General features: G+C 44.7%; 1 protein-coding gene across 9 annotated transcripts in view; it reads left to right on the top strand.

Moving 5' to 3' along the window:
* Positions 1–22,938, top strand: part of utrn (utrophin) — a 312,100-nt gene that overhangs the window by 267,511 nt on the left and 21,651 nt on the right. For 8 of the 9 annotated variants that reach the window (XM_029742136.1, XM_029742308.1, XM_029742221.1 and 5 more), the window contains 6 exons: positions 2,854–3,020; positions 5,925–6,036; positions 9,220–9,356; positions 16,677–16,715; positions 17,104–17,169; positions 18,073–18,138. In XM_029742136.1, the coding sequence (XP_029597996.1) occupies positions 2,854–3,020; positions 5,925–6,036; positions 9,220–9,356; positions 16,677–16,715; positions 17,104–17,169; positions 18,073–18,138 (587 nt within the window). The remainder of the gene's footprint in view (positions 1–2,853; positions 3,021–5,924; positions 6,037–9,219; positions 9,357–16,676; positions 16,716–17,103; positions 17,170–18,072; positions 18,139–22,938) is intronic. The other variant, XM_029742391.1, reaches the window with a different exon arrangement.

Genomic DNA, 22,938 nt, shown 5'->3' with positions numbered 1-22,938 from the left:
CCCTTCTGTCACCCCTTATCTACCTACAACCTCCTCTTTCCTTTATCTCCCCCCATTACACACACACACACACACACACACACACACACACACACACACACACACACACACACACATACATTAACACATGCACATAACACTGACTTGCTTAGTTAAATAAAGGTTCAATATTATTATTCTAATTTTTTAAAATACGCTAACACACACACACCATCACCCGCATCAACACCACCATTACAACAAGACCGTCTGATATTCGCGGCACAATTCCTAATGCATTACAGCCAGACGGTTGATGGTAAGAGTGACTGATGACTCTGGCCTCTTTGCCCAGTAGACTCTCCCCCCCCCCCCGTGACCTCCCTGTATCAGACAGAAATTGCAGAGCAGTCAACCACTCCATTTGGTTTAATGGGGCTGTAATGAACGAGGTGGTGGCCCATAAATACGGCCTGTTTTACGGGCCTCAATCTCACTCCTCCCTCCCTTTCACCATCCATCCATCCTCCTCCCTCCAAGGGATCTGTACTGCCGTAACTCTGCCAGCTAGACGATGTGAGGAGACAGGAGGGAGACAGGTGGAGGAGAGAGGAGGAGACAATAGGGAGGAAGATGGAAGGAACGATAGGAGTTGTCTGCTCTCTGGCTCGATGCCTTGCCTTGACACTCCAGAGCTGGTTCTTCATCAAATCACATTGTATTGGTCACACACACATATTTAGCAGATGTTGTTGTGGGTGTAGGTAAGTGCTTGTGTTCCTAGCTCCAACAATACAGTAGTATCTAACAATTCACAACAATACACACATCTGAAAGTAAAATAATGGAATTAAGAAATACATAAATATTAAGACCAGCAATGTCAGAGTGGCATTGACTAAAATACAGTAGAATAGAATACAGTATATACATATGAGATGAGTAAAGCAGTATGTAAACATTATTAAAGTGACTAGTGTTACTTGCCAGTGATTCCATGTCTATGTATATAGGGCAGCAGCCTCTAAGGTGGAGGGTTGAGTAGCCAGGTGATGGCTATTTAACAGTCTGATGGCCTTGAGATGGAAGCTGTTTTTCAGTCTCTCGGTCTCCGCTTTGATGCACCTGTACTGACCTCGCCTTCTGGATGATAGCGGGGTGAACAGGCCTTGGCTGGGGTGGTTGTTGTCCTTGATGATCTGTTTGGCCTTCCTGTGACATCGGGTGCTGTAGGTGTCCTGGAGGGCAGACGGTGTGCCCCCAGTGATGCGTTGGGCAGACCGCACCACCCTCTGGAGAGCCCTGAGATTGCGGGCGGTGCAGTTGCCGTACCAGGCGGTGATACAGCCCGACAGGATGCTCTCAAAATGTGCATCTGTAAAAGTTTCTGAGGGTCTTAGGGGCCAAGCCACATTTCTTCAGCCTCCTGAGGTTGAAGAGGTGCTCTTTCCCCTTCCTCACCACAATGTCTGCGTGGCTGAACCATTCCAGATCGTCAGTGATGTGTACGCCCAGGAACTTGAAGCTTTCCACCTTCTCTACTGCGGTCCCATCGATGTGGATAGGGATGTGCTCCCACTGCTGTTTTGTTGACGTCTGTTGACGTTGAGAGAGAGGTTATTTTCATGGACCCGCTCTACCAGGGCCTTCCCCTCCTTCCTGTAGGCTGTCTCGTCGTTGTTGGTAATCCGGCCTACTACTGTTTTGTCGTCTGCAAACGTAATGATTTAGTTTGAGGCTTGCATGGCCACGCAGTCATGGGTGAACAGGGAGTACAGGAATGGGCTGAGCACGCACTCTTGTGGGGCCCCAGTGTTGAGGATCAATGAAGTGGAGGTGTTGTTTCCTACATGCTTCTCCATCTGTCTGTGTGTGTGATCTCAGAGTTCTAGGACTTCTATCTGACATTCGGCCATAACAGAGACAGAGGTCACAGAACGGACACAGGCACGCAGGAATAGGTTTTCAACGTTCCCCTCTTTGACCGAAGCCATGTTGATTCTGAGTGAGTGAGTGAGTGAGTGAGTGAGTGAGTGAGTGAGTGAGTGAGTGAGTGAGTGAGCGAGCGAGCGAGCGAGCGAGCGAGCGACCTGTGGACAATTTCTTCCTCGAGTCCCGAATGTTACCTCTCAGAATGTTTACTCAATGACCTTTGTGGGTAGCCGTGGCAACTGAAAGGTCAGGTGTGTGGGCTGTACAGCAGCCGTCTCCAGGTGTAAAGGGGTGTGATACCCACTACAGGACTCCTAGAACAGGGCTTCCTAAACCTTGGAGCGGCTAAAAAACATTCATATGGGCTAGTTGACCTGGACACTGCTGACAAGTTCTAAATATCTCTCTAAGGTATGCAGTGACTGACATGGCAAGAGGAACTGATGATGCACTACCCTATTTCTAAATGACACCTTTTGCGTTCTACTATTACAACTTTCAAGAGTAAGTTGAAAGCTGGACTGAGTTTCTTTAAAACATTTATTGAGTTATTTATTTATTTTTGTCGCCTGGATGTCACATGCATCACACTTATATCAGTACAGTCGTAACAACCTAAGAGTTCCGAAACTTCAAAACTTCTGTTAGATCAAATAAGCCTCGTATCAAAATAGTTCTTCATTTTCTATCTTGAATAGGTTCCACAGTCTCTTGTTCCCCCCCCATACAAAAACTCCTCACTTAATAATCAATTACCTGCTTAACGTGGGCAGATTTTGGGCGGACTAAACCCTCTTCCTCTCTTGTATAGTGCACCACTTTTGATATAGGCCCTGGTTTATTGTAGTGCACTTTATATAGGGAATAGCATGCCATTTCGGACGCAGCTTAGTAGTTGAATTCACTTTGATTTTAAATTTCCTCTTTCCTCTTCCTGTCCAGGTGACAAATAAGGTGGAGCTGGAGCCCAGGCAGTTTGTTGATTGGATGAGGCTGGAGCCCCAGTCTATGGTGTGGCTTCCTGTCCTACACAGAGTGGCGGCTGCTGAGACCGCCAAGCACCAGGCCAAGTGTAACATCTGTAAAGAGTGCCCCATTGTAGGGTTCAGGTAAACACACACACACACTTAGACCCACATACGCACGAATGTGCACACACAGAGCAACTTTGCGTTCAACGTTAGCTCCTTAACACACACTTTCATACAGAGCAAGAGCTGTACATTGAATACACCCACCCACATGCACACACACACAGGGGAATGATGGTGTGCTGGTCTCCCTGCTCTGAGTGGAGCAGAAAGGGCAGGCCTGCGCCGGAGGGTAGGCCTTTATCTAAATGTCAGCAGCTGATACACTCCTGACTAAATACCATCTGGAGAAGGACTTGTAGAATCACACACACAAATGGACATTCACTGTGTACTGTGCGTTAGGGTCTCAGACTCTCACTGCTTTCTCTGTCTGTCTGTCTGTCTGTCTGTCTGTCTGTCTGTCTGTCTGTCTGTCTGTCTGTCTGTCTGTCTGTCTGTCTGTCTGTCTGTCTGTCTGTCTGTCTGTCTGTCTGTCTGTCTGTCTGTGTCTGTGTCTGTGTCTGTGTCTGTGTCTGTGTCTCTGTCTGTCTCACACACACACCACCTGTTGATATAATGTCAGAATAGTTCAATAGAATCACCCTCTTATGATTAAACAGACCTCAGATGTCCACATGCTAAACACAATATTGTTTGGGGGTATGATATCAGTCACAGTATTATTATGCGAGCAAAATGAGACACAACATCATGCTAACCAGTGTCTAGTGTAATGTTTATTATCTCTGGTTCTCACTAAGTCGTTACACCAGCTAGAGAATGTCTTGGGACAAGTACCAGCAGACATTTGACAGAACACAAGCTTTTACAGGTCTGTCATTGATCCAAGGTAAGGAGGGATAGAAAGAGAGGGGAAGCAGGAAGAGAGACAGGGTAAAGAGAGAGAGGAGTGAGTGAGAGAGAGAGAGAAAGTTGAATACATTTGGATTGAATAGTGTTGCACAGGTTAGACTTGAGGCTCCCAATGGCCAACATCCTATTGTAAAGCAGAGCTGGTTGTCCAGACAACGGGATATTACGAAGTAGAATATACACTGAGTGTACAAAACATTAGGAACTGTTTCCTAATGAACTGTTGCTGTTTCCTTGACATAGACTGATCAGGTATATCCAGGTGAAAGCTATGATCCCTTATTGACGTCACTTGTTAAATACACTTCAACCAGTGTAGCTGAAGGGGAGGAGACGTGTTAAAGAAGGATTTTTAAGCGTTGAGACAATTGTGTGTGCCATTCAGAGGGTGAATGGGCAAGACAACATATTTAAGTGCCTTTGAACGGTGTATGGTAGTTGGTGCACTCAACAGTTTCCCTTGTGTATGAAGAATGGTCCACCACCCAAAGGACATCTAGCCAACTAGACACAACTGTGGGAAGCATTGGAGTCAACATGGGCCAGCATCCCTGTGGAATGCTTTAGACACCTTGTAGAGTCCATGCCCTGACGAATCAAGGCTGTTCTGAGGGCAAAAAGGGGGGGTGCAACTCAATATTAGGAAGGTGTTCTTAATGTTTTGTACACTCAGTGTAGATCCCATAGTCATTCATTAGTGGTTGTCTGTGTCAGCGCTAATGAAAGATGTCTGTGTAGTAATACGCTGCATGTTGCTGTGTAATGGGGCGTGGGACGTGGGTTGTACTGTGTGCTCTACTGTCTGATGTATCGCTGTGGGCACTGTCATCAATCAGATTACCTTAGAGAGAGAGAGATCGCACTCAACGAGCTGTATGAGGCCATAGCTAACAAGAAAATGCTCATCCATAAGCAGTGCTCCTAGTGGCCGTGGACATTAATGCAGGCAAACTTAAATCCGTTTTACCTAATTTCTACCATCAAGCACAGACTGGAATATTTTTCGAGATTCATCTAAGGGCATTGAGGAGTATACCACCTCATTCACCGGCTTCATCAATAAGTGCATCGACGACGTCGTCCCCACAGTGACCGTACGTACATATCCCAACCAGAAGCCATGGATTACAGGCAACATCCGCACCAAGCTAAAGGCTAGGGCTGCCGCTTTCAAGGAGGGGGACACTAATCCAGACGCTTATAAGAAATCCCACTATGCCCTGTTGTATTCGGCGCATGTGACAAATAAAATTTGATTTGATTATATTTCCTGAATTGGGCCCATCTCAATTTACAGACATCTTTTATATTCTGTTTTGAGCACGATGATGAGGTGCATTGGGATAGAGCTGCAGGTGGCATTCTGAGTTTTAGACTGTGGGTTTGGGTGTGTATGTGTCCTCCATTTTGAAATTCACGGAGGAATTGGTGAGAGAAAGTGGTGACAGAACATCGGTAGCTCTGTGTGAGGCTCTGGAATAGCCCAGATGAGAGCATAGTAGGACACACACATGAGACGCATGAAAGAGAAAGAGAAATGGAGTAAGCTGCACAATGCGCTCATCACTCTTATTCTCTTGTTTCTCCACTCTGTCTCTCCACTCTCCACTCTGTCTCTCCACTCTGTCTCTCCACTCTCTCTCCACTCTGTCTCTCCACTCTGTCTCTCCACTCTGTCTCTCCACTCTGTCTCTCCACTCTGTCTCTCCACTCTGTCTCTATCTCGATCGAAACAAAGTGGCCATTTTCACGTCTGAGGAATTTAGCGAAAAGTGTCAGCCTATTTCAAACACGCCTCCTTGTTATTGCGTTTCCATTTTCGTTTTTGGATTGCATTCAGTAGCGTCTATGAATCACATGATTATAAAGGCATATGTATGAAAGCGTGTATTCATATTTTAATTGTAGTTCTGTCCTTGTGATGTGCTTGTCTATTAATGTTATGTATTATGTAATATGTCATGTTTTGTGTGGACCCCAGGAAGAGTAGCTGCTACTTTAGCAGGAACTAATGGGGATCCTAATAAAATACCAATACTATCCATCTCTCCCTCCCCTCATCCCTAGGTATCGCAGTCTGAAGCACTTTAACTATGACGTGTGTCAGAGCTGCTTCTTCTCTGGACGAACCGCCAAGGGCCACAAGCTCAACTACCCCATGGTGGAGTACTGCACGCCGGTGAGGAGCACACAAACACACACATACTCTCTCTCTCTCTCTCTCACACACACACACACACACACACACACACACACACACACACATACTCTCACACACCTCTGTGCCACCTTATTCTCCAAATAACTTCTTCAGGAACCCGGAGCGCAAATTGGATTCAACCGAGCGAACAGTAAAAGACTTCTGTTCTTTGAGCTGTTTATAATTTCTGAAAGGCATTTTTCCAACACTGTTTCAGGTGAGAGAGAGAGAGAGAGAGAGGGAGGGAGGGAGGGAGGGAGGGGATTTGCAGAAATGTAACAGCCTTCTCTTTTAGATTAGTAGAGCTCACGCACAGCGTCGGAATATTGCTGAATGTCACACTTCGACTGGTCTGGGAATGTGTTTATTTTCTTTGGGTGATTTAATTTAGTTTTTCAATCTGCAAATTTGATAGCCTGGATATTGATACAGACCGCCAGCCATGAGGAACAGCAATCACTCCTGTCCTGGCTGTGTAATGCTAACTGCCTTCAGTGACTGTGGGATGAAAACATTATACAAGTCATGTTTAGGCATGGGCAAATCATATTATAGCTTTCCGTTATGAAGCAGAAAGTCAAACTGCAATGTCAGACTCCCATACACAATCTGGCCTTTCGGTTTCTGATTTAGACCCATTTCAGACAGATGATACGGTATATCACCTGTAAAAAATATTAGGCAATGTTAATAGGACCCCCTTTCAAACAACTTATTTACAACTTATTTACAACTTATTTGCAGGTATACCCCTTTTATACATATCAGTGGGTAACTGACAAATTGGGAGGGGTAGGGGTCAGGGGGGTGTTGTTAAACAATGGGGGCTGTTTGCATTTCAAATTAGGGAGGTGTTAAACAATTGAAGTGTTTATTAATTTACCTGCAAAAAAGTAGAGAACCATTCACACAGACCTGGTATTTTGGTTAGAGAGTCTGTGAAAATACAGGAATCATGACTAGGTCTTTAGGTGGGTTTTATTTGTCCTTTTTTTGTACCACCTACGCCTTGCAGATATACAAAAACATAGGCAAAAAAGAAGCAGGCATGAGATTTCAGTCTGTGTATGAAAGGGATATTAGTGTAAGCAATGTAAATGGATGAGTATGAAATGGTGGATTCTTGGCCGTCTGAACCGTTTTACTGGAGAAGACCAAACAAAACAGTTACGCCGCGGATTCTCTCACTGTTACTTCAGAACCACAGTCCACCTTGAGGAATAAATACTTTATTACACACCATGTGTTGAATAGAGATACTCTTTTATTGAATGAAATAAAACTTATTTCCTCAGAGAAATAAGCCCCTCTCTAAACCAACAATAACACATTTACAGTACCCTCTCTTCCACACAGAAACAAAACACATTTTGATGTTACATTAATGTCTCCAAAAATGATAAAGTACATATTAATTCTGAGGCCGAGGACCATAACCTGATTTAGGAGGTAAAGATCAATAGGATGCTGTGTAAAATGTCAGCCGCTGATCCCATCGCGGTCATTTTACAAACATTCTCAGTTTTCTCATATCAGTCCCACTGTTTATTTGATGTGCACAATATTACTTTTTCATTTCATTGTAGTATTACTTTTTCATTTGATTGTTCCTACACTGCTAGTATTAATTATTGAGCAAAAACATGGTAGAATAAATTGTGTGCTGTGGTCTATTCGTTCCTCCGAAGTAGTTGTTTTGGCACAAGTTTGACAAGTCTCTCTATTGGGATTTTCCAGACTCTTCTCTAGCACAGTAGTCGACCTGCCACAGCACACTACTCAGGCGCCACACACAAACCCTGCTCAAGTACTGAGATCTCTCTCTCAGTTCAATTCAATTTCAATTTAAATTCAAGGGCTTTATTGGCATGATAAACATATGTTAACATTGCCAAAGCAAGTGCAGTAGATAATAAACAAAAGTTAAATAAACAATACAAATTACCAGTTAACATTACACTCACAGAAGTTCCAAAAGAATAAAGACATTTCAAATGTCATATTATGTCTATATACAGTGTTGTAACAATGTGCAAATAGTTCAAGTACAAAAGGGAAAATAAATAAACATAAATATGGGTTGTATTTACAATGGTGTTTGTTCTTCACTGGTTGCCCTTTTCTTGTGGCAACAGGCCACACATCTTGCTGCTGTGATGGCACACTTTGGTATTTCACCCAGTAGATATGGGAGTTTATCAAAATTTGGTTTGTTTTCGAATTCTTTGTGCATCTGTGTAATCTGAGGGAAATATGTGTCTCTAATATGGTCAAACATTTAGCAGGAGGTTAGGAAGTGCAGCTCAGTTTCCACCTCATTTTGTGGGCAGTGTCCACATAGCCTGTCTTCTCTTTAGAGCCAGTTCTGCCTACGGCGGCCTTTCTCAATAGCAAGGCTATGTTCACTGAGTCTGTACATAGTCAAAGCTTTCCTTAAGTTTGGGTCAGTCACAGTGGTCAGGTATTCTGCCACTGTGTACTCTCTGTTTAGGGCCAAATAGCATTCTAGTTTTCTCTGTTGTTTTGTGAATTCTTTCCAATGTGTCAAGTAATTATCTTTTTGTTTTCTCATGATCTGGTTGGGTCTAATCGTGTTGCTGTCCTTGGGGCTCTGTGGGGTCTGTTTGTGTTTGTGAACAGAGCCCCAGGACCAGCTTGCTTAGGGGACTCTTCTCCAGGTTCATCTCTCTGTAGGTGATGGCTTTGTTATGGAAGGTTTAGAAATCGCTTCCTTTTAGGTGGTTGTAGAATTTAATGGCTATTTTTTGGATTTTGATAATTAGCGGGTATCAGCCTAGTTCTGCTCTGCATTATTTCTCTCTCTCTCTCTCTCTCTCTCTCTCTCTCTCTCTCTCTCTCTCTCTCTCTCTCAGGATGTGTTGTGTTCTACATATTAGCTAAAAGCCATATGAACTCAATAGGCTGTGTGTTCCTTTGCGTCACAGTGTGTTTATGTGTGTTCCCCTGCTTCGGTGTGTGTTTGTAGAAGTTGAATCTCCCTATTTTTTCCCTGAATCCTAGGAAGAATAGGCCTTCTTTAGGTCAGGGCACCGTGGTAATTGGACTTTCACTGGCAAAGCTGAATCCTCCACTTTCTTAGAAGTTGTGTTTTCTAATGAACTCCTTCTTACAAAATTTCTCATCCCTTTCTCACTCTTCCAGACTACTTCGGGTGAGGACATGCGTGATTTCACCAAGGTGCTGAAAAACAAGTTCCGCTCCAAGAAGTACTTTGCCAAGCACCCACGGCTGGGCTACTTACCGGTCCAGACGTTTCTAGAAGGAGACAATATGGAGACGTAAGTACCTGGGAGGAAGGGGGTTGTGTTGCCTGGGTGAGCCCTCTGTCAACACTCATTTCCTCTCCCTGTCTGTGGACTGGAAGACTCAGGCCATATATCGTCCATATATCTCCGGTGTTGCACAGAGCTGCTGCTCTGCTCTGGAGTGAGTCCGTCTCAATTTTTCACCGGTCACCTGCTCAGACACACTTAAATCCTCAGTAATGGTGTTTAACTAGCGTTACAGATTATGCCGATGCTAGTGGCGGGTGGTGAGTGCCCCCCTCTTGAGGTGTGAGTTATGTCCCCTTCTATGATCTGAACCTTCTCTGTCTCTGTATACTAACAGCTCCCAAGAACATGTCTCCCTCTCTCTCCACATCTCTATATCTCACCCTCTGCTTTTTGCTATATCCTCTGTCTCAGTATCTTTCCATCTTTGTGCATCCCTCCTTCTCTCTCTCTCTCTCTCTCTCTCTCTCTCTCTCTCTCTCTCTCTCTCTCTCTCCTTCTACTTGAGATGCACAAGTGAATATTAAACTGTGAATTACAGCCTGACCCCAAAGGAGTTACACACATGCACGTGCACACACACACACACACACACACACACACACACACACACACACACACACACACACACAGTTCAGATGTCCACAACCACTCCTCAGATAGATTGGCCCACCCTCTTCATTCCTCTCCTCTCTCCACTCTGTCTCTCCTTTCCCTCTTCCTCCCACTATCCCTGCAGCGGTGCCTACCTGACGGATCCCTTTTAAAAGGTGGGAAATGGTGGAGAGATTCCTTAAAAAGCTGCTAATGAAATGGAGACTTGGAGAAATATGACTATTCCATGACATTCATTTTCCACTTTTCTTCTCCCGCCTGACTTCTCTACCATCCACAAACTGCTGGAAGTCTGGTACAATACAGGCAGTTTTATAGCAGAGACTTAATGCACTGAGTCTGCAATTCTTACTTTTAAGCCCACACAATCTCACACACACACACACACACACACACAGAAACACACACACACACACACACACACACACACACACACACACAGAAACACACACACACACACACAGAAACACACTGACATTCAGTGTGTGGAGATAGTGAATCAGGCCATCTCTGAGAGAGGAAGGGAGGGAGAGCACCCATCTCTGTAACTCTATTGAACCAGCTCTTGTAAGTAAGCATTACACAGTAAGATCCACACCTGTTGTATTCGGCGCATGTGACAAATAAAATTTGATTTGATCTCTCTCGCACCCTCTCTCTCTCCGTCTCCCTCTCTCTCTCTCTCTCCGTCTCCCTCTCTCTCTCTCTCTCTCTCTCTCCGTCTCCCTCTCTCTCTCTCTCTCTCTCTCTCTCTCTCTCCCTCTCTCTCTATTTCTGGTCACGGTTATTATTCTGTTTCCTCATGCGTTTTCCCAACCTATAGAACACAGAACCCCACCCACTGTTAACTTCCTCCCAACTCTTCTTCCTTCATTACACGCCAAATAGGATTCCTGATTAGACACAGAGACACGTGTTAATGTGAAAGACGTGTCTGAGCCTCCTAGCTTGGTGTGTTATGTGCTGTTCACCACCATATTTGGAAGAGTTCAGGATAAAACTGTACACTGCTTTAACTCTAGCAGGGAGACTGATGAGTTTAGGAGTTTAGGATAAAACTGTACACTGCTTTAACTCTAGCAGGGAGACTGATGAGTTCAGGATAAAACTGTACACTGCTTTAACTCTAGCAGGGAGACTGATGAGTTCAGGATAAAACTGTACACTGCTTTAACTCTAGCAGGGAGACTGATGAGTTTAGGAGTTTAGGATAAAACTGTACACTGCTTTAACTCTAGCAGGGAGACTGATGAGTTCAGGATAAAACTGTACACTGCTTTAACTCTAGCAGGGAGACTGATGAGTTCAGGATAAAACTGTACACTGCTTTAACTCTAGCAGGGAGACTGATGAGTTTAGGATAAAACTGTACACTGCTTTAACTCTAGCAGGGAGACTGATGAGTTCAGGATAAAACTGTACACTGCTTTAACTCAAGCAGGGAGACTGATGAGTTCAGGATAAAACTGTACACTGCTTTAACTCTAGCAGGGAGACTGATGAGTTTAGGATAAAACTGTACACTGCTTTAACTCTAGCAGGGAGACTGATGAGTTTAGGATAAAACTGTACACTGCTTTAACTCTAGCAGGGAGACTGATGAGTTCAGGAGTTCAGGATAAAACTGTACACTGCTTTAACTCTAGCAGGGAGACTGATGAGTTCAGGATAAAACTGTACACTGCTTTAACTCTAGCAGGGAGACTGATGAGTTTAGGATAAAACTGTACACTGCTTTAACTCTAGCAGGGAGACTGATGAGTTCAGGATAAAACTGTACACTGCTTTAACTCTAGCAGGGAGACTGATGAGTTCAGGATAAAACTGTACACTGCTTTAACTCTAGCAGGGAGACTGATGAGTTTAGGAGTTTAGGATAAAACTGTACACTGCTTTAACTCTAGCAGGGAGACTGATGAGTTCAGGATAAAACTGTACACTGCTTTAACTCTAGCAGGGAGACTGATGAGTTCAGGATAAAACTGTACACTGCTTTAACTCTAGCAGGGAGACTGATGAGTTTAGGAGTTTAGGATAAAACTGTACACTGCTTTAACTCTAGCAGGGAGACTGATGAGTTCAGGATAAAACTGTACACTGCTTTAACTCTAGCAGGGAGACTGATGAGTTTAGGATAAAACTGTACACTGCTTTAACTCTAGCAGGGAGACTGATGAGTTCAGGATAAAACTGTACACTGCTTTAACTCAAGCAGGGAGACTGATGAGTTCAGGATAAAACTGTACACTGCTTTAACTCTAGCAGGGAGACTGATGAGTTCAGGATAAAACTGTACACTGCTTTAACTCTAGCAGGGAGACTGATGAGTTTAGGATAAAACTGTACACTGCTTTAACTCTAGCAGGGAGACTGATGAGTTTAGGATAAAACTGTACACTGCTTTAACTCTAGCAGGGAGACTGATGAGTTTAGGATAAAACTGTACACTGCTTTAACTCTAGCAGGGAGACTGATGAGTTTAGGATAAAACTGTACACTGCTTTAACTCTAGCAGGGAGACTGATGAGTTCAGGATAAAACTGCACAGGTGTTGTTAACCCCCTGATAGAGGAGGAGAGGGGAGGAAAGAGTGTCAGCGCAGCGTGTCCTTCAAGACTATTGAGGTGCACTGGCATAGAAGTGTGTTCAGGATTTAATTGGATTCAATCATTTCATTGGTATTCAGTGAAAAGGTACAATATACTGTATGACACAATACAACATCATGTAAACCATACTGATGAGGGCAACCTTTTACTCAACACAACTAGGCACCACGTAGGCTAGTTGTTGTTGCCACTCCAGCAACATCTCTCTATAGGATCAGAATTGGCATCACAATATATTCAGCACTCTGCACACACAGTGGCATCTCATCAAGGCATTGCAAATCAAAATGCCCATCCTTCCCCTTAACTTTAAAACTCTGTGTTTCACAGTCTCTCAGTGTGTCTGTCTCCCAGCCACGGTCCAATACCGTTGGCTCTACTGTTGTCTTTGTACGTCCCAGTCAGCCCCTTTCCCTGATACAATAATACCCACACAGACACACACTGCCTGCCAGGAACATGGTTCAATGCAGAGACGTGTGAAAAACTGTACCAGAAAATAGTTATGACAACGTTTGAAAGACAAATGCCCTCCACACACTTTGGAAAGAAAAGTGATTTAGTCCGAAATAGACTAGTAAATGTATTATGTGAGGTACATAAATCTACATGTTTGCTTTTTGTTTGTCATGTGATTATTGTACAATGCAAAAAAAGATATCATGTTATCATGTTTGTTGACATGATAATATGAGTCCTATTGAAGGCTGGTTACTCCGTATAGCCAGGCCCAGGGAGATAGGATGTATTTGGACTTGCCTTTGGCCCACTGCCATCCCAGTGGAAAGTGAACTCTTTAGGCTCAACATCACTGTCTCTCCAGGACCCTTACTCCTGCTTCCTTTTCTGACTGCACTCGCAACAGCAACATTTTTCAGAGCTAAACGCTCCCAAGGTCTCCCTCGCTCTCTTCATTTCTTTCACAAGAGTGCACCCATCCGGAGGTTACAACACCCCTGGCCCAGCCTGTCGTGAGTAAAAGAAGAAACTTGAAGAGCTCAGCACAGCAGTGTATGGCTTTAAACAAATCAACTCAAACCCTGGTTGGTGCTGCTCTCAGGTAAAAAAGCCCACTTCCTAATGGCACCGGTTGACGGGGCTGCACAAAGTGGTAGCACACCGCAGACAGCAGCCCAAAACAAAGAAGAGAAGTGACGAATACTGCTTTCTTTCCCACTGCGAGAGACACTTATCCACGATGCAGCGCTTTGTTTCAATGTCTCCACTTTCACATTGCGAACAAAAACACCAGTAACCTTCAGAGCACCCAAGCAATTATCTAAACATCCTCTCCATCTCCAAAATAACCAACTACCTCTCTTCCTATCACATCTATATTTAGCAACCGTTCTTTCTCGCTATGTTAAATTCATTTTTCTTGTCCAAGGTGTTTCATCTGTGTGCACTATGCAGTACAACCCTGAATGTTTAGAAATAGATTTTCATTTTGAAGACTGCACATGAAATGACACTGTAATAAGTGAAAGACAGATTGAATATGATCTCGTGATCATTTTGGTATTGCTGTCAAATGTCAAGTATGCCTAATAATAGCAGGCGAATGTCCTTGTAATCAGTGCAGAAACTTAAAAAGCATACTTAACAACTACACTACGTACAGGCCTGGGGCTACAAAGACTTGCTTGGGAATATTCCACTAAAATTCTTTAAATAGGTACTCAATTATCACTTGGAAATGAATAGTTGAATCATTAGAAACCATTGGACCATAGCCCCAAGACTAAAGGGGAGATTTTATTTGGATGAGCTCCTAAATGCTGATCTAAGGCCAGTTTTCCCTAATAATGGTAAAGGTTAGGATTTGGGGTGGGCTTCTGCCTATGTGCTACTGCGTGCCCCTGTTGTCGCCCCCTATTCTAAGCATAGCCGCTGGCATAGCCCCCTATTCTAAGCATAGCCGCTATTCTAAGCATAGCCAATGATTTGTATGTAAACTCAGCAAAAAAAGAAACGTCCTCTCACTGTCAACTGCTTTTATTTTCAGCGAACTTAACATGTGTAAATATTTGTATGAACATAAGATTCAACAACTGAGACATAAACTGAACAAGTTCCACAGACATGTGACTAACAGAAATTGAATAATGTGTCCCTGAACAAAGGGGGGTCAAAATCAAAAGTAACAGTCAGTATCTGGTGTGGCCACCAGCTGCATTAAGTACTGCAGTGCATCTCCTCCTCATGGACTGGACCAGATTTGCCAGTTCTTGCTGTGAGATGTTACCCCACTCTTCCACCAAGGCACCTGCAAGTTCCTGGACATTTCTGGGGGGAATGGCCCTAGCCCTCACCCTCCGATCCAACAGGTCCCAGATGTGCTCAATGGGATTGAGATCCGGGCTCTTCGCTGGCCATGGCAGAACACTGACATTCCTGTCTTGCAGGAAATCACGCACAGAACGAGCAGTATGGTTGGTGGCATTGTCATGCTGGAGGATCATGTCAGGATAAGCCTGCAGGAAGGGTACCACATGAGGGAGGAGGATGTCTTCCCTGTAATGCACAGCGTTGATATTGCCTGCAATGACAACAAGCTCAGTCTGATGATGCTGTGACACCGTCCCAGACCATGACGGACCCTCCACCTCCAAATCGATCCCGCTCCAGAGTACAGGCCTCGGTGTAACGCTCATTCCTTCGACGATAAACGCAAATCCGACCATCACCCCTGGTGAGACAAAACCGCGACTCGTCAGTGAAGAGCACTTTTTGCCAGTCCTGTCTGTCCTGTCTGGTCCAGCAACGGTGGGTTTGTGCCCATAGGCGATATTGTTGCAGGTGATGTCTGGTGAGGACCTGCCTTACAACAGGCCTACAAGCCCTCAGTCCAATAAAATTGCAATGTCCGTCCAGCCTCTCTCAGCCTATTGCGGACAGTCTGAGCACTGATGGAGGGATTGTGCGTTCCTGGTGTAACTCGGGCAGTTGTTGTTGTACCTGTCCCGCAGGTGTGATGTTCGGATGTACCGATCCTGTGCAGATGTTGTTACATGTGGTCTGCCACTGCGAGGACGATCAGCTGTCTGTTCTGTCTCCCTGTAGCGCTGTCTTAGGCATCTCACAGTACGGACATTGCAATTTATTGCCCTGGCCACATCTGCAGTCCTCATGCCTCCTTGCAGCATGCCTAAGGCACGTTCATGCAGATGAGCAGGGACCCTGGGCATCTTTCTTTTGGTGTTTTTCAGAGTCAGTAGAAAGGCCTCTTTAGTGTCCTAAGTTTTCATAACTGTGACCTTAATTCCCTACTGTCTGTAAGCTGTTAGTGTGTTAATGACTGTTCCACAGGTGCATGTTCATTAATTGTTTATGGTTCATTGATCAAGCATGGGAAACAGTTTTTAAACCCTTTACAATGAAGATCTGTGAAGTTATTTAGATTTTTACGAATTATCTTTGAAAGACAGGGTCCTGAAAAAGGGCCGTTTCTTTTTTTGCTGAGCTAATATATAGATGACTGATAGGGGGTGCTGTGTTGAAGCCACCATGCTTCCATCTTGGTACCGACCACCTTTGTAAAACATATTTTGGAAGCTATTGAAGCTACATTCATTAATGTCTACATTCGTTTTGACGTGCTTGTTCTATTAGACACCTTAATGCATAAAGTATATTATGTGAGCTAAACATAAACATAAAAATAAACATGAACAAATATATAAAAACATTTTCCTTAAAGTATATTTTTTTGAAATTACTAATGTTACTGTCCTCCCTACAGGAAAAAATACATAAATCAATTTAATTTTGTCCTTGAAACATATATTTGAAATACTGTAGAATTCCATTCATTCCCATGGAGGACTGATCCTACTGGGGAGTACCAATATGGCCGACCAAGCTTTTTTTTTCACCTTTTTTTTTTTCACCTTTATTTAACCAGGTAGGCTAGTTGAGAACAAGTTCTCACTGGCCAATACATATCATCAGCAATCCAGGGTTTATATACATCATTGGTTGGAACCCTACCACCTGTACTCTCCTCCTTTTGCATTTGGTTCTTGACCTTGTTCATGTGATGTGGCCCTAAAGATTGTTGTCCCCTCCCTCACCTCCCTCCCTCCCTCCGTTTCTTTTACAGTCCCGTCACTCTCATCAGCATGTGTCCGGAGCAGTATGAGTGAGTATCTGCACGCCCCGCCCCAGGGAAATCAGAATGCCCCTGAACAGTTGCCCTCCTCCCTGTCCCTGCATCCACAAATCAACACCCTAACCACCCTCACTAAGCCGTCATACCGCATGTTGCCTGTCTGCCCGATTGACCAACCAACCTACCAAACTCTTCCTCCCCTTCACAGCCTCCTCTTCCTCCTAACCTCCTCTCATTCCATTAGCAGTGCAGTAACTCCTGACCAGCTTCCTACATCAGCACAATCTTCTCTTGTTTCTTTGTTGATTATGTTCTCCTAGATTTCTAGCTGCTGATTGTTTGATTTGATTGAAGTCTTTTTGGTTGTTATTGTGTTTCATGTTGTACCCATCTCCACCCCTCCACTCCCTCTCTTCAGGCTTTCCCAGTCACCCCAGTTCTCTCATGATGACACTCATTCCAGGATAGAGCAGTATGCTAGCAGGTACTGTACACTACCATCACACAAACCTTGCACATACTTGGTATGCCAATGACTGTCTATGCCAGACTATTGTGCATTAAGGGTACAGATAAAGTAGGGCTAGCCTCCCCTGCCAATTTGACTGTGCCCCCTCAGTGCCAGCCGTTCCATATGCTATTCTGACATGGATCTTTCCTTTTCATTAACCATTAACCCACAGGTCAATCACTACAGCCCCTGACTGTTACCAGATAACAAGCTGCCTTGACACACACACACACACACACACACACACACACAGCCAGACAGACTCTGTATTAACAGAGCTATCCCAATGTCAGCCTTGGGCCAGTGTAGGGATCATGTTCTCTTTGTCTTCATCTCCCTAGGAGCTATGAGGCTCCCCCCTCTCCCTCTCTTTATTACACAGCTCAATACATAGAGCCTTTCATCTGCTGGCCCAATCTAATTACCATGGGGGTGTGTGTGTGTGTGTGTGTGTGTGTGTGTGTGTGTGTGTTTGTGTTTGTGAGAGAGAGAGAGCACCAGGGCCAGTAATCAACTGTGTTCCCCATCCCAACCGCATAAATCTATCACCACACACACACTCCCCCCATGCCCAATAGGATTTGACCGGTGTGGCTCTGAACCTCTCGTCCCGGCCATGTGCAGCACTGTACCATAATCCATCTCATGTCATAACTGGGTCCCATATTGCGATGGCTGATCCCCTAGCTGTTGGGCTGAACTCTGCCTGATGTCTGCCGTCCACTCCTTATGTTATGTTACATTTCATCCATTCAGCTAGAATGGTGCTCTAGCCAGCAGGGGTTGCCTCTGTACCCAGCAGTGTTTGGTAGGCGTTGACCCCCATGGTAACGTTTCTGAACTAATCCAGCTAATGTCTGTATCTGTGTTTCTCAGGCTGGCTCAGATGGAACGCTCCAACGGTTCTCTGCCCACTGACAGCAGCTCAGCTACAGGAAGCATGTAAGTAACCATTAGTAACTGTTTCCCCTCTGTCTACCTACCTGTAAGTAACCATTAGTAACTGTTTCCCCTCTGTCTACCTACCTGTAAGTAACCATTAGTAACTGTTTCCCCTCTGTCTACCTACCTGTAAGTAACCATTAGTAACCGTTTCCCCCTCTGTCCACCTACCTGTAAGTAACCATTAGTAACCGTTACCCCCTCTGTCCACCTACCTGTCAGTAACCATTAGTAACCGTTTCCCCCTCTGTCCACCTACATGTAAGTAACCATTAGTAACCGTTTCCCCCTCTGTCCACCTACATGTAAGTAACCATTAGTAACCGTTTCTCCCTCTGTCCACCTACCTGTAAGTAACCATTAGTAACCGTTTCCCCCTCTGTCCACCTACCTGTAAGTAACAATTAGTAACCGTTTCCCCCTCTGTCCACCTACCTGTAAGTAACCATTAGTAACCATTTCCCCCTCTGTCCACCTACCTGTAAGTAACCATTAGTAACCGTTTCCCCACCTACCTGTAAGTAACCATTAGTAACCGTTTCCCCCTCTGTCCATCTACCTGTAAGTAACCATTAGTAACTGTTTCCCCTCTGTCTACCTACCTGTAAGTAACCATTAGTAACTGTTTCCCCTCTGTCTGTCTACCTGTAAGTAACCATTAGTAACCGTTTCCCCCTCTGTCCACCTACCTGTAAGTAACCATTAGTAACTGTTTCCCCTCTGTCTGTCTACCTGTAAGTAACCATTAGTAACCATTTCCCCCTCTGTCCACCTACCTGTAAGTAACCATTAGTAACCGTTTCCCCCTCTGTCCACATACCTGTAAGTAACCATTAGTAACCGTTTCCCCCTCTGTCTACCTACATGTAAGTAACCATTAGTAACCATTTCCCCCTGTAAGTAACCATTAGTAACCATTTCCCCTCTGTCTACCTACCTGTAAGTAACCATTAGTAACTGTTTCCCCTCTGTCTGTCTACCTGTAAGTAACCATTAGTAACCGTTTCCCCCTCTGTCCACCTACCTGTAAGTAACCATTAGTAACCGTTTCCCCCTCTGTCCACCTACCTGTAAGTAACCATTAGTAACCGTTTCCCCCTCTGTCCATCTACCTGTCAGTAACCATTAGTAACTGTTTCCCCTCTGTCCACCTACCTGTAAGTAACCATTAGTAACCATTTCCCCCTATGTCCACCTACCTGTAAGTAACCATTAGTAACTGTTTCCCCTCTGTCCACCTACCTGTAAGTAACCATTAGTAACTGTTTCCCCCTCTGTCCAACTACCTGTAAGTAACCATTAGTAACTGTTTCCCCTCTGTCTACCTACCTGTAAGTAACCATTAGTAACCGTTTCCCCCTCTGTCCATCTACCCGTAAGTAACCATTAGTAACCGTTTCCCCCTCTGTCCATCTACCTGTCAGTAACCATTAGTAACTGTTTCCCCTCTGTCCAACTACCTGTAAGTAACCATTACTAACCATTTCCCCCTCTGTCTACCTACCTGTCAGTAACCATTAGTAACCGTTTCCCCCTCTGTCCACCTACCTGTAAGTAACCATTAGTAACTGTTTCCCCTCTGTCTGTCTACCTGTCAGTAACCATTAGACTCTGTCCACCTACCTGTCAGTAACCATTAGACTCAGTCCTCCTACCTGTCAGTAACCATTAGACTGTCCACCTACCTGTCAGTAACCATTAGACTGTCCACCTACCTGTCAGTAACCATTAGACTCTGTCCTCCTACCTGTCAGTAACCATTAGACTGTCACCTACCTGTCAGTAACCATTAGACTCTGTCCACCTACCTGTCAGTAACCATTAGACTGTCCACCTACCTGTCAGTAACCATTAGACTGTCCACCTACCTGTCAGTAACCATTAGACTCTGTCCACCTACCTGTCAGTAACCATTAGACTCTGTCCACCTACCTGTCAGTAACCATTAGACTGTCACCTACCTGTCAGTAACCATTAGACTGTCACCTACCTGTCAGTAACCATTAGACTCTGTCCACCTACCTGTCAGTAACCATTAGACTGTCCAGCTACCTGTCAGTAACCATTAGACTGTCCACCTACCTGTAAGTAACCATTAGTAACGGTTTCCCCTCTGTCTGTCTACCTGTCAGTAACCATTAGACTCTGTCCACCTACCTGTCAGTAACCATTAGACTGTCTACCTACCTGTCAGTAACCATTAGACTCTGTCCACCTACCTGTCAGTAACCATTAGACTCTGTCCACCTACCTGTCAGTAACCATTAGACTCTGTCCACCTACCTGTCAGTAACCATTAGACTATCTACCTACCTGTCAGTAACCATTAGACTCTGTCCACCTACCTGTCAGTAACCATTAGACTGTCCACCTACCTGTCAGTAACCATTAGACTGTCCACCTACCTGTCAGTAACCATTAGACTCAGTCCTCCTACCTGTCGGTAACCATTAGACTGTCCACCTACCTGTCAGTAACCATTAGACTCTGTCCACCTACCTGTCAGTAACCATTAGACTCTGTCCACCTACCTGTCAGTAACCATTAGACTCTGTCCTCCTACCTGTCAGTAACCATTAGACTCTGTCCACCTACCTGTCAGTAACCATTAGACTGTCACCTACCTGTCAGTAACCATTAGACTCTGTCCTCCTACCTGTCAGTAACCATTAGACTCTGTCCACCTACCTGTCAGTAACCATTAGACTGTCCACCTACCTGTCAGTAACCATTAGACTCAGTCCTCCTACCTGTCAGTAACCATTAGACTCTGTCCTCCTACCTGTCAGTAACCATTAGACTCTGTCCACCTACCTGTCAGTAACCATTAGACTGTCCACCTACCTGTCAGTAACCATTAGACTCAGTCCTCCTACCTGTCAGTAACCATTAGACTCAGTCCTCCTTCCTTAGACTAATGGACTTCATATTGCTGTCCTCACCTACCTGTGTTGTGTATGGCCCAGTGGGCTGTGGCATTACACTACAGTACAACACTCACCCTGTCATAGTATATTAAAGTCTCTCTGTCCATTCATGTGTTAGCTTTGAGTGTCATGTATCAAAAATCGAATGATTATTATTGTCATTATCTGGTCTATGGAGCTCTGACGATAGTAATTGAAGAGACGGAGAACAATACATTGTAAAGAGGGAGGATAGAAAACAAGATGGGGAGAGGATGGAAAACAAGATGGGGAGAGGATGGAAAACAAGATGGGGAGAGGATGGAAAACAAGATGGGGAGAGGATGGAAAACAAGATGGGGGAGAGGATAGAAAACAAGATGGGGAGAGGATGGAAAACAAGATGGGGAGAGGATAGAAAACAAGATGGGGAGAGGATGGAAAACAAGATGGGGAGAGGATGGAAAACAAGATGGGGAGAGGATGGAAAACAAGATGGGGGAGAGGATAGAAAACAAGATGGGGAGAGGATGGAAAACAAGATGGGGAGAGGATGGAAAACAAGATGGGGAGAGGATGGAAAACAAGATGGGGAGAGGATGGAAAACAAGATGGGGAGAGGGTGGAAAACAAGATGGGGAGAGGATAGAAAACAAGATGGGGAGAGGATGGAAAACAAGATGGGGAGAGGATGGAAAACAAGATGGGGAGAGGATGGAAAACAAGATGGGAGAGGATGGAAAACAAGATGGGGAGAGGATAGAAAACAAGATGGGGAGAGGATGGAAAACAAGATGGGGAGAGGATGGAAAACAAGATGGGGAGAGGATGGAAAACAAGATGGGGGAGAGGATAGAAAACAAGATGGGGAGAGGATGGAAAACAAGATGGGGAGAGGATGGAAAACAAGATGGGGAGAGGATGGAAAACAAGATGGGGAGAGGATAGAAAACAAGATGGGGAGAGGATGGAAAACAAGATGGGGAGAGGATGGAAAACAAGATGGGGAGAGGATGGAAAACAAGATGGGGAGAGGATGGAAAACAAGATGGGGAGAGGGTGGAAAACAAGATGGGGAGAGGATGGAAACAAGATGGGGAGAGGATGGAAACAAGATGGGGAGAGGATGGAAAACAAGATGGGGAGAGGATGGAAACAAGATGGGGAGAGGATGGAAAACAAGATGGGGAGAGGATGGAAAACAAGATGGGGAGAGGATGGAAAACAAGATGGGGAGAGGATGGAAAACAAGATGGGGAGAGGATGGAAAACAAGATGGGGAGAGGATGGAAAACAAGATGGGGAGAGGATGGAAAACAAGATGGGGAGAGGATGGAAAACAAGATGGGGGAGAGGATGGAAAACAAGATGGGGAGAGGATGGAAAACAAGATGGGGAGAGGATGGAAAACAAGATGGGGAGAGGATGGAAAACAAGATGGGGGGAGGATGGAAAACAAGATGGGGAGAGGATGGAAAACAAGATGGGGAGAGGATGAAAACAAGATGGGGAGAGGATGGAAAACAAGATGGGGAGAGGATGGAAAACAAAATGGGGAGAGGATGGAAAACAAGATGGGGAGAGGATGGAAAACAAGATGGGGAGAGGGTGGGTGAGAGAGAGAAAGAGAATGGGAGACAGAAGAACTGAGAGGGAGGAAAGAAGTTTGAATTACGCACGGGGGAGAAAGATAACGAGGAAAAGAGAGAGGGATATGTTACGGAGACAAAGATGGTTTGCTTTGATAAAGACCTTGGAGTTGGAAAAATGTTACGGAAAGATAAGTTTAGAAAGAAAAGGTGGGGAGAGAGAGGGAGAAGGGATGACAAACGATAGAGAGGCAGTTAGCAGTACAAAGAGAGGGAACATGCTGAAGCTCCAGATGTGTGTGTGT

The sequence above is a fragment of the Salmo trutta genome, chromosome 1, assembly GCF_901001165.1.
Source record: "Salmo trutta chromosome 1, fSalTru1.1, whole genome shotgun sequence".
NCBI classification, from domain to species: domain Eukaryota; kingdom Metazoa; phylum Chordata; class Actinopteri; order Salmoniformes; family Salmonidae; genus Salmo; species Salmo trutta.
This window is presented reverse-complemented; position numbering and strand designations above follow the sequence as displayed.